Source organism: Stegostoma tigrinum, chromosome 16 (genome assembly GCF_030684315.1).
Source record: "Stegostoma tigrinum isolate sSteTig4 chromosome 16, sSteTig4.hap1, whole genome shotgun sequence".
NCBI lineage: Eukaryota > Metazoa > Chordata > Chondrichthyes > Orectolobiformes > Stegostomatidae > Stegostoma > Stegostoma tigrinum.
This window is the reverse complement of record NC_081369.1, coordinates 8,490,990-8,503,302: the sequence shown is the minus strand read 5'-3', so window position 1 is coordinate 8,503,302 and position 12,313 is coordinate 8,490,990. Positions and strand designations below refer to the sequence as shown.

The window sequence follows — 12,313 nt, the reverse complement described above, 5'->3', positions numbered from 1 at the left end:
TCTCCCTTCCAACCCCCAAACCCAGGGTAACATAAAGGAGATGATAACTGGTGAGACCATGATGCCAACAGGCAAGAAAACTAAATACACCAAGAATGAGAACTTCCTGCCTCCCTACAATGGTCTGTTGGTGGAGAGTCTGAGAGGGTTCACCAGGTCCGAGGTACCTGTACCTAGCTGGAGCTCTGGGACAGTCAGAGTTGCAGGCAATTTGGCTGAATTGGTAGGATGTGCAAAATCAAGGAGGGCTGTACAAATGGTCTAAGATCACAGTGTTAATGCAACCTGCCAACACCCAATCTCAGCCTAGCCCACAGAATGTCAGAGCAAATTAGCGCAGATGCTCGAATCTGTACTGAAAATAAGAAAAAGCTGGAGATCACAGCGGGTCACATAGCATCCATGGAGAGAGAGAGCAAGCTAACATTTTGAGTCCAGATGACTGTTCATCATGACCAGCTTCACAATCTCCTTCCCTCTTTTGTGGAGAGAGAAATGTGGGATTAATGCTGGAGGGTGATGAACACTGGTGGATGAAAGGTCACTGGCCCTGCAAGGGCTCGCTGCTCCATCATGTCTAATCTTTCTCTCTTAGATCTTAGATCATAGATCATAGATTCCTTACAGTGTGGAGACAGGCCCTTCAGCCCAACAAGTCCACACCGATCCTTGGTGCATCCCATCCAGACCCATCCCCCTATAAACCCACCTAATCTACTCATCCCTGAACACTATGGGCAATTTAGCATGGCCAATCCATCTAAACTGCACATCTTTGGACTGTGGGAGGAAACCGGAGCACCTGGAGGAAACCCATGCAGACATGGGGACAATGTGCAAACTCCACACAGACAGTCACCTGCGGCTGGAATCGAACCGGGGTCCCTGCTGCTGTGACGCTGCAGTGCTAACCACTGAGCCACCATAATGCCACTCTTCTCAGATATCTCCTGCTGAATGCTGCCACCATTTTCTCACCCTTCAGGTTCCCAGGATTCCTGCTTACCATGCTTTCGGAGATGGGCCGGTTCCTGTGAGCTAATTGCCCAGTGTGTCAGGGCAGCCATCTTTGCTATCAGCTAAGTGTGCCACACCTTCCTCCCTCATAAGTACCTTTTGTCTCTTCTAGAATATTGCACATGAAAATACTCGAGTCACTGGCTGTGTACAAAACCTAATTTTTACATGTGCTGTATAAAATCTGCAACGACCCCAAGCCCACCCCAGACCTTGATGAATCTTGATGTGATTCCAGCCTGATATAGTCAGTGCTCTGTGTGGCTGTAGTCATAGCAAAAGTTGTAGTTACTTGGAGCATTAGGGATTGGCGGGGCAGCCTCTGGGATGGGGATGTTCTCCAGATCCAGGAGCCGCAGTTTGACCTCCATGGAGAGCAGGATCTCCAGCTCACTCTTGGTCTGCTCACTGTAGAGCTCCTTACCCAGCAGGACATTCAGGCCATCAGTCCAGAGACAGAACTGGGGAGAGACAAGGGTAAAGCACTGTCATTTCAAAAACAAAAGGCAAGTTCAGGTCCCTTTTAGTTAAGAATATTTTCAATTCAAAACAGGGCTTAGCCTACGTTTGTTTCCTGAAACAATTCATCCATGGGATGAGGGCATTGCTGGCTAGACCAGCATTTATTGGCATCTTGCCCAGTTAAGAGTTAACCACATTGCTGTGGATCTGGAGTCACGTGTAGGCGAAGCCAGATAAGACAGTTTCCTTCCCTAAAGGACATTAATGAACCAGAGATAACACAGTGTGGAGCTGGAGGAACACAGCATGGCCAGATGGCATCAGAGGAGCAGGAAAGTTGACATTTTGGATCGGGACCCTTCTTCAGAAATGTCAACTTTCCTGCTCCTCCGCTGCTTCCTGGCCCACTGTGTTCCTCCAGCTCCGCACTGTGTTATCTCTGACTCCAGCATCTGCAATTCTTACTATCTCATTACTTGAACCAGATGTGTCTTTCCTGATAATGGTCAACAGATTCATGGTCACCATTATACACTTAACTCCAGTCCTATTGACTTCAAATTCTATCATCTACCACAACAGGATTTGAACCCTGGTCCCCCAGAACATTAGCTGGGTCTCTGGATTAACAGTTCAGCGATCATACTGCTAGGCCGTCATCTCCCCATTAACATAGCTGATGATAGGTTCACAGAATTGTACAGTCCAGGAAACTATCTGGCCTCACATACTAGTGATGTCCCCATTCAATCTGTCCCATTCCCTTACTCTTCCCCAAAGGCCATCACTATACACCCCAACTGATTTTTGAAAGTTATGTCCAATTCTGCTTCCCCCTTTCCAGGCAGCACACTACAGGTCACAAGTGTGGAAAATAAAAATGTACTCTTTATCCTGCCAGTTCTCCCCTAGCACTTCCTCCTCACCCTCCACATTTCCTCACTCCCAGCTCTTCTGCCGATCATCTGAAATCGGAGCTGTCCAGTTATCAATGCTCCAGTGGAAACAGCTTCTCATTGCATTACAGCACTTTCTGTACCACAGCAGTTACCACACTCCAAAAGAGCTTCATTTGAGATGAATTATTTTAAAAGGCATCCTGTTTGAAAACTCCAGATCATTTGGAACACCTTTATTAAATCTACACTTCCTCTTTGCTGCTCCGGCAGAGAACAATACCAGCTTGTCCACTCCACTGAAATCTCTCACCCTCTGTATGGGACTAGTAGATCTTCTCTGCACTGTTTCAAAGGCTTTGCCATCCTTCCTACCATGTCGTGCACAGTACTCTATCTGGGGCCCAGCCACAGCTTTATGAAGGTCCAGCAGAAATTTCTTGCTGTGTCTCCACATGCAAAGCTAACAATCACAGCTTTATCCTGCCACTTCCAGAGATTAGAGTTTGTGAACTCACAAGTCAGTGTGGCACATATTTAAAGGGGGTGCTGGAACAGCAAAGTTATTTATTGCCTTTTCCCAGTCTTCAGCCCAAAAAAAAGCATCACTCCCAAATGATGCAGTGTTAAATTTCATCTTGTTGTACGCAAGGGAACAAGAGTAGGCTGCTTGGCCTGTTGCACCCTTCAATAAGATCATAGTTGATCTGATTTAAACCTCAATTCTACATTCCTGCATATCCTCCAATAACTTTCATCCCCTTGGTTGTCAACAATCTATCTACCTTGGCCTTAAAGACTCTGCAACCACTGCGTTTTGATTTCCAAATAATTACAACCAATGTGTCCCCTCATCAATTTATGCCCTCCTGTTGTCTGTTGTTATTTTTTTCATTGATTGTACCTCACGTTCCCAGACCTTTCCTGTGGTACATGTTTGAGTCTTTTGTTTTATGAACTGGTGATAATCTGGTCACACTAGATGGTGGTCCCTGTCAGAACAATTTGGCCCCCTTTCACTGTTGCAGTTGACCTTTGACTTCTACGGCCACTCACGTCATATTTGGTTGGTGCTATGAAGTTCAGCGAGTAGTCCTCTGCATCGTACAGGACGGAGAACGCCAGGTCTAGCACCTCCTAGGGACAGAGGTGAGTTCAGGTTAATTTCAAAATCAAAAAGGGGGAAAGTGGAAGAGGGGGAGAAAAAAGAGACGAAAGGTCAAAACAGAAGATGACAGGATTCCACAACAGTCTGTCAGCATTGGCATGGGGAGATGACCATCCTCAGTGGAGAGACTTGGGTTGAACCGAGGGTTGGAGATTAGAGAGGAACTGTCAGTAGTTGAAGCCATAGGCCAAAGATGACGGTTTACAATGAGCAGCCTTGGTTTCCACAGCCCAAAAGAGAATGCAGCAACAATTGAAGGAGCACGGCAAAAAGAGGGGACCACAGGAGATCGGGATGTACCTTCTCGCTGGGAAAGAGAAGGGTCAGATATACAGTTGCTGGTTTTAGGGTCTAAAGGGAGACAATGTTGAGCAGGACGACATGACATAAACCTGAAGAGGTAATTTCAAAAATAATACGAAAGATCCAATATTTCAATGAGCGAGTGGTTAATCCATGAGACAGGATTAATGAACTGGAGAGGATTCTTCCAGAATGTAATGTTTTAGCATACAGTACGTGAGGAATAAGAAACCTGGCCTGTGGTAAATTCATTTCAACATGTGGTTCTCAAAGCTTTCCTCCATTGGGATTTTCCTCACAGGCAAGGCGATGGAGACTGATGGCGGTATTTGTGAATTATATTAAAGTGTGATGTGACTAACAGGGTTGTGGAAGGGAATTCAAATAAGGTCAGGATATTATCATCAGCAGTTCATAAAGCAAACCATTGGAGTAAAACGAAACAGACTCCTGATGTGCCGAGTCCCAAACCAGGTGGGAAGCGACTTGGTGGAAAAGATGGAAGATGTTGATGTGAACATACTGACAGAGGGACACATATCTGAGGTGGTGGCAAATTAAATAATAAAATCCAAAACAAAAACAGGGCAAGTTTATGGTGAAAACAAATGTTTCAGGTAAATAACAGCTCCCCTCAGTTTTTTTTTTATTAGGCCAGGGTTATGGTGCCGCTGTCCAGGACAGGGTTTATTGCCCTGTCTGACTGAGAAATTGCATGTGAGCTATACCTGTGACCTGCTGGGGAGAGCGGGCAGAGTAGATGCTGGCAGGTACGTCCAGACTGGAAGGAGGGCCTCTCCCTTTCTCACCATCAGTGTCAGCTCAGGACCTGCAATAAGGACAATGTCCGGACCCTTTTCTGAAGAAGGGTCTAGGCCCGAAATGTCAGCTTTCCTGCTCCTCTGATGCTGCTTGGCCTGCTGTGTTCATCCAGCTCTACACCTTGTTATATCATTGTCCAGACCTTGTTGCATTTCAACATGGACTGCCAATCATTGACGATCATTCCAGTCCTGACCTGAGGATGGAGGGGAAGTCATTGATGAAAACAGCTGAAGATGGTTGGGCCAAGGATATTCCCCTGAGGAACTGCTGCAGAGATGTCCTGAGGTGGTTGACTTGCGCGCCAAGCTGGCTTATTCTCATTCAGACGTTTCGTACATCAGTGAGGCCTCTGGGGATGCGATGTTGTTATATTGTGTTTGGAATTGATACTGTCCGGTCCGTTATGGTGAGTACTGTCATTTCTGGCTTTGATCTGTACGGGCTTGTATATGGGGTCCAATTCTATATGTTTGTTGATTGAAGTGTGGGTGGAGAACCATGCTTCTAGGAAGTCCTGTGTGTCTCTGTTTGGCTTGGGCTGCTATGATTACCCTCTCCTAGTTAACCTGATGGCCTTCACTGTCTGAGCGTACTGATACTAAGGAGAATTTGTTATGCTATTTTGCTGCTAGGGGATGGCTAGTTTCCTCCCTGTCTGTCTGATGTGATGTTTCTGACAGTTGTGGCACGGTGTTTTGTAAACCATGTTGGTCCTGCATGTTGTGGGAATGGGGTCTTTAATCCTCGTCAGTGTTTGTCATAGAGTGGCTGTGGGCCACCATGATTCCTAGTAGTCTTAGGAATCTTGTTGTCAGTTCCGATTTGTTCCTGATGTGGGGAAGTGTGGTCAGTGTGTTAGGGCGTACTGTGTCCTCCTGTTGTTGTCTGTTATGCAGGCATCTGTGAATGAAGTTGCGAAGATATGGATGAGGATCTTGTATAAATGTTCTTCTTCCTGGTGTAATCCTGGAGCGTTACGGTGTGTCCTGGCCCATTTAAATAGTGTCCTAATGCAGCTTTGTTTGTGGATGTTGGGGTGGTTGCTGTAGAAGTTGAGGATTTGATCAGTAGGGGTTGCTTTTCAGATTACTGAGGTTTGGAACTCCCCGTTTGTCAATCATTCCACTTTAACAGCCCGAAACGGAAGTTGACTGTTGGTTTCTTCTTCCCTTGTGAATTTAATCCTTGTGAATACGTTGTTGTTGATGAGGTGGTGGGTCTCTTCTAATTTGTTGCATTTAATAATGACAAATGTGTCGTCCACATACTGGATCCACAGTTTAGGTTGAATGTTGCAGGGGATGGTATGTCCTGGAACTGAGAATGACTGACCTCCAACAACCACAACCAGTCTACGTGCCAGGTATGACTCCAACTAGCGTCCAGTTTTCTTGCTTCATCAGGTTGATAACCTCATCTTCAGGTGTGCCTGGTGCTGCTCCTGACATGCCCTCCTGCACTCTCTGCTGAACCAGGGTTGATCCCCTGGCTTGATGGTAATGGTGCAGTGGGGAATTGTCTGGTGGCAGATCTCTGTCCTCCTCTAGCTCCAGCTTCTAAGACATCCCCAATTTCCTTTACCTCTGAAAAGATTTACAAGGGTTTTGCTGAGATTGGAGGGTTTGAGCTATAGGAGGAGGGTGAATAGACTGGGGCTATTTTCCCTGGAGTATTGGAGAGTGAGGGTGACCTTATAGAAGTTTATAAAATCATGAGGGGCATGAATAGGGTGAATAGTCGAGGTCTTTTTCCCATGGTAGGGGAGTCCACAACTAGAGGGCATAGGTTTAAGGTGAGAGGGAAATGATCTAAAAGGGACCTATGGGCAACATTTTCATGCAGCATATGAAATTAGCCACAAGATTAAGTGCTGGACATTTACAACATTTAAAAGGGTTTGGATGGCTTTATGAATAGGAAGGGTTTAGCTGGGATATCTGGTTGGCATGGATGAGTTGGAGCGAAGGAGCTGTTTCCACGCAGTACATCTCGATGATTATGACACTGCAATTTCTTCTCTAAAACTCTCCAAGTCTTGAGTATTTAAATTGTTCCATACAACCTACATCTTTCGCCAAATCCTCTTGGTCACCAATAGTAATATTCCCTCATGAGGCTCATTGTCAAATTCTGTTTGATATTGCTTCTGTGAAGTACTGAGGATATTTTTATAATAATTAACCTGTTTGGACAGACCTGAGGGGCAGGTGAACCTTGAACCTGGATCTTCTGGCTCACAGCAAGGGACATTGTGTCACAAGACCCTTTTACCGTGGGACGTTAGGTGTTACGTAAATGCAAATTTTGTTGCGGCTGTACCTGAAGGAAGATTGTCAGCCAACTTCAGAAAACTGCAACTTGGGTAGCAGCTTGGTGAGTGTAATCTGAGGGAATGCACAAAGACATCTCTTGATTCAATGAATGAGTCCGATTGTTATGTTACCTCCTTAGAGAGGCAGCAGGCCCCAGGGGACTCCTCGGTTGATTTTCCCCTTATTACCCCACTCTGGCCTGATTTCCGACAGCACAGAGATGGAAACCAGTTGGAGGCAGTATTCTGATTTGGCTCACCAGACTAAGTGTTTCTTAATTGGAGTGGCTGTCCGTAATAATTCCACTTGTGGGAGATGGGTCATATTGGGTCAGGTTTTTGTGGTGTCTGAAGCCCTCACCCCCATTACCATAGGTCTCGGTACTTACTCGGTTCTGTTTCAGGGTGCTCTTCTCTTTCATGTGGGGACAGTCCTTCCCGGTCACCAAAGCCTTAATATCGGCCACAGGAACTGAAAGGGAGGCACTCAGTAAGTGTTGGATTTGGTTGGTGTTACAGCTCGACATTTACCCATTCAGTCTCTGCAGCCCCCAATATCTAACAGACTCTTTTGGCCAGTTCGTCACCTGTTTGAGATACAGGCCTCCAGCCTCCAGTTGCCTGACCTCAAAACCGATCACAGACTCAGAGTGAAATGCCACAGGAGAAGAGATTTTAGCCTATTGTCCTTGAGCCAGTTCTTTAATGGAGCTGTCGTAATTAATCCCAGTCCCCTGCTCTTTCCCCATAGCCTTGTCATCTTTGTTTTTCTCTCTGGCATTTCTCCAGTTCCCTGTGGAATGTTAATACCGGTTCAGCAGGATCACCCCCTCAGGCAGAGCATCGTAGGTCAAATTTACAACCTGCTAAGTAAAAAAAAATGATTTGTTCATGCTTGGAACATCATGAAATGGAATGCAACTTGGGCAAAGATAGGAGATATGTCACTGTCATTTTACTTCTCCATGTCATCGCTGTGCACCTCTGACTTCACCAGTGATGTCACCTCCCTGTGGTGTCATTAGTGATGTCATTGTCACCACAATGTCACCTCACCACAACATTGCCAATGATGTCACTTCATATCATCAGTGACGTCACCTCACCACAGCATTGTCAATGATGTCACATCACCACGGCATCACCGGTGATGTCGCCCCCTATGATTTTTGTAACATGGTGAAAAGAATTTGCCTAGCTCAAAGAGGAAGCAATAGGTAGACTCCAATTGGCAAGATGTGATCTGTGTTGTCACCTAAGGGTTATAACGTTTCACTTTATCAATAATTTAGACGAAGGAGCGAAGAGCCAAGTCTAAAGGCAGTAGTGTAATGCAATGAGAGCAGAAGGTTGCATGAGGTAGTTTAAGTGAGCGGGCGAAACTGTGCAGATGATTGTAGGAAATTCTCATCATCCATTTTGGAAAGATAGATCAGATTACATTCTGTGTAGTGAGAAGTGATGAATTGTGTAAGTCAGAGAGATTTTGAAGTCACAGCTTCCAATCCAGTCTAACAAACAGGTGCACAAACTAATGGAATTGGTTGGTGGAACACAAAGATCTGGAGGTTATGTCACAGCTTTATAATGCTCTCTGGAGTTTTGTGTTTAGTTGTGGGCACAATATGTCGAACGGATTGGACTCACTCTTGAGGGTGCAACACAGATTCATCACAATGATTCTGGGGTTAAAAACACTACATTCAGCAAACAGGTTGCATAGATTAGGGGTGTGTTCCCCTTGAGTCATGGTGATCAAGGATGATGTGATTGAAGTGCTTCAAGTATTTGATGGGGAGAAGAGGGAGAAACTATTTTCTTCAGTGGGAGAAACCAGAAAGGGAGGACAGAACTGGTCTGGGGCTATTTGAGAAATCATTTCTTCGGAAAACCTGGAACTGTCTTCCTAAAAACAAACTGTCAAAACTGGGAATCAGTTTGAAGATTTAGGACAGTACCTCATGAGGGACATGGAATTAAGGTAGGCAGGCACATGATCTGGATCTGATGAAGCACGATCTGATCAGTATAGGCTCATTGGGGCTGAATGGCCTCCTCAAGTTCCAGAGTATCTGGATGTAAACGAATACTGGCTCATCCTCCCACTTCCAATAAGTAGAATTTTCCCTGTGTATCTTTACAAAATGAGGGACAAATGTTGCCCTCACCCCACCCTGATTCACAATTCAGCCCATTTCTGAATCGCAGTCACAGGTCTGAACCATTCTTGGGCTCAGAGAAGACTCACTTGCGGTGGCAAAATCTCAAACAGAGCTGGTGGCATTACCATCCTTCCCACTGCCAGTGAGACTTCAACCCAATTCATTTTGCATTTAGTGCTGTGAAATGTTCAAGGCGGATGCTAAAATACCATGAAAATGCTTGGCCCAGACCTGCGTGTGGCTACCTCGTGGGGTTTGTTTGACTGATTGGAATGACCTAGTGGATAAAAGATCCAGTCAAAGTGCCTCGAAATAGGTCACCCAGAGAATGGATCTGGAAACAGTGACTGCTCTTTTCTTCTCTAAACAATACTACGTTTACTGTTCAACTGGCCTCTTCCCAGCCTGACCTTATATCAAGTCATCAATGTGCGCTTCTGGTCTTCCCCCCGGCCTCGTGTACGTGTCAGTCCTCCCCCCCCACCTCGCGTACATGTCAGTCTTCCCCCCCAGCTTCGCGTACGTGTCAGTCTTCCCCCCCGCCTCGTGTACGTGTCAGTCCTCCCCCGCCAACTCCAGCCTCGTGTACGTGTCAGTCTTCCCACCGCCTCGTGTACGTGTCAGTCTTCCCCCCCGCCTCGTGCACGTGTCAGTCCTCCCCCCCCCGCCTCGTGCACGTGTCAGTCCTCCCCCCCCGCCTCGTGCACGTGTCAGTCTTCCCCCCCCGCCTCGTGTACGTGTCAGTCTTCCCACCGCCTCGTGTACGTGTCAGTCTTCCCCCCCGCCTCGTGTACGTGTCAGTCTTCCCACCGCCTCGTGTACGTGTCAGTCTTCCCCCCCGCCTCGTGTACGTGTCAGTCTTCCCACCGCCTCGTGTACGTGTCAGTCTTCCCCCCCGCCTCGTGCACGTGTCAGTCCTCCCACCGCCTCGTGCACGTGTCAGTCCTCCCCCCCCCGCCTCGTGCACGTGTCAGTCCTCCCCCCCCGCCTCGTGGACGTGTCAGTCTTCCCACCGCCTCGTGTACGTGTCAGTCTTCCCCCCCGCCTCGTGTACGTGTCAGTCTTCCCACCGCCTCGTGTACGTGTCAGTCTTCCCACCCGCCTCGTGCACGTGTCAGTCCTCCCACCGCCTCGTGCACGTGTCAGTCCTCCCCCCCCCGCCTCGTGCACGTGTCAGTCCTCCCCCCCCGCCTCGTGCACGTGTCAGTCCTCCCCCCCCCGCCTCGTGCACATGTCAGTCTTCCCCCCCCCGCCTCGTGCACGTGTCAGTCTTCCCCCCCCGCCTCGTGCACGTGTCAGTCTTCGCCCCCCTGCCTTGTGTACGTGTCAGTCTTCCCTCCGCCTCGTGTATGTGTCAGTCTTCCCCCCCGCCTCCTGTACGTGTCAGTCTTCCCTGAAATCTGCAGTCCATGTTGTAGCCAGTCCCACATTGTCACCGCCCATCTCACTTAAGAAACTTTTTGTCAACAACTCAATTTGGCAGACGGTGAAGGATTGACCCTGTTTGTGGAACATTCCGGCAGCAGTACGTACTCTTCTCCTGCAGAAGCTCGATGGCTGGATTCTCATCCCTTTCCTCCACATCCCCGTAATGAAGCACCTTGTGATTGGGAGACAGGCGGCAGTACCACAGCTTGTCTGTCGGATCGAACACAAGGAAAACGTTAACCTTTGGGACCTCCACTCCACTCTCCTCCCCCTGTCCCCACCATTATCTTGGACCATTGTGGGGACAATAAGGCTCCCCACCCTGAGTTCACACTGGCCTCCACTCAACTCCACACTGTACACCCAGTCAGCATTCCACTGAATAGCTAAGAAACGGGCCATTTGGCTCATCTGGTCCATGACTGCTTATCAAAAAAGTCTTCAATTACAACATTCACTCTCTCAGCACATCCTTCAGTTCCCTTATCGCTCATGTACTTACTTAATAGTGCTGGGAATATTTTGACAATATTCATCTCAAACCTCATCCTGCCCCCTTGACCTGTCCGTCCTCCCCGGACTGACCTATCCCCTCCCCACCTATACACTCCTCTCCACCTATCTTCTCCTCTATCCAACTTCAGTCCGCCTCCCCCTCTCTCCCTATCTATTTCAGAACCCTCTCCCCATCCCCCTTTTCTGATGAAGGGTCTAGGCCCGAAACGTCAGCTTTTGTGCTCCTAGATGCTGCTTGGCCTGCTGTGTTCATCCAGCTTCACACTTTGTTGTCTTGGGTCCACATGCTCACTGGTCCCTCTGGCTGGAGGCTTCTTCCCACATTCCCTCTTGGAGGCGTCAGTGACTACACATGGCCTGCAATTTTCAACTCCTGGGAACGCAAATGGCTTCTCTATATCTAGACTATGAACTCTGTCCATAATCCCTTCCTTAATGAAAGGTTTTGGGGCAGTGCGGTGACACAGTGGTTAGCGCTGCTGCCTCACAGTGCCAGGGACCCGGGTTCGAATCCACCCTCGGGCGACTCTCTGTGTGGAGTTTGCACATTCTCCCTTTGTGTGTGTGGGGGTTTCCTCCCACAGCCCAAAGTTGGGCGGTGTAAGGTGGACTGGCCTGACAAAATTGTCCGGGGATGTGCAGGCTAGATGGATTGGCTGTATGAAATGCAGGGTATTGGGCTTGAGGTGGGAGCGTGAGTGTGGCGGGATTTTCAGAGGTTTGGTGCAGACTTGCTGGGCTTTTCGCGCCTCTGTACGATTCGCGACCTCTAGTGGTCCGCCCTGGTTTGGAGGGGGACTCGGCCCATTCACCCTTCTTCTGGCAAGTAGAACCCAGGTGAGCAATGAAATTCTCTCTCAGGTCAATCCTGCCACCACCTGGTGTGTAGCTATGCCCTCTGGCTAGATCCAGCAACGTGTCCTCCTGATCCAAAGACAACGTGGAATCGTCCCAGCCTTCTATACCTCGACTAACTGGTAGCGATGGATCAAAGTCCCTCGCACTGACATGGGTTGGCAGCTGCTGTGGGCAAGGTGATTCAAAGGAGGTGACTTACAGCCTGTTTACATCAGGGCTGCCAATTCCAATTAAATCCCATCATATTTGCACCCGATTGGAAATAAAACAGTGCCCGCTTTCAACAAGGCAGTGCACTGCTCAAAGAGCCAGGCTTAGGTTTTTCCGTTTGATCGTTATTGATCTGTGCTTGACCCCGACCCTCCCC

The 12,313-nt window shown here is 48.1% G+C and overlaps 1 protein-coding gene across 6 annotated transcripts in view; it reads right to left on the bottom strand.

Moving 5' to 3' along the window:
- Nucleotides 1-602: 602 nt before the first annotated feature.
- Nucleotides 603-12,313, bottom strand: part of elmo3 (engulfment and cell motility 3) — a 122,857-nt gene continuing 111,146 nt past the window's right edge. For all 6 annotated transcript variants that reach the window (XM_059651590.1, XM_059651591.1, XM_059651589.1 and 3 more), the window contains 4 exons: nt 10,678-10,782; nt 7,372-7,454; nt 3,432-3,512; nt 603-1,478 (listed from right to left, as the gene is read on the bottom strand). In XM_059651590.1, coding sequence (XP_059507573.1) covers nt 1,266-1,478; nt 3,432-3,512; nt 7,372-7,454; nt 10,678-10,782 — 482 coding nt within the window. In that variant the 3' untranslated portion in view covers nt 603-1,265. The remainder of the gene's footprint in view (nt 1,479-3,431; nt 3,513-7,371; nt 7,455-10,677; nt 10,783-12,313) is intronic.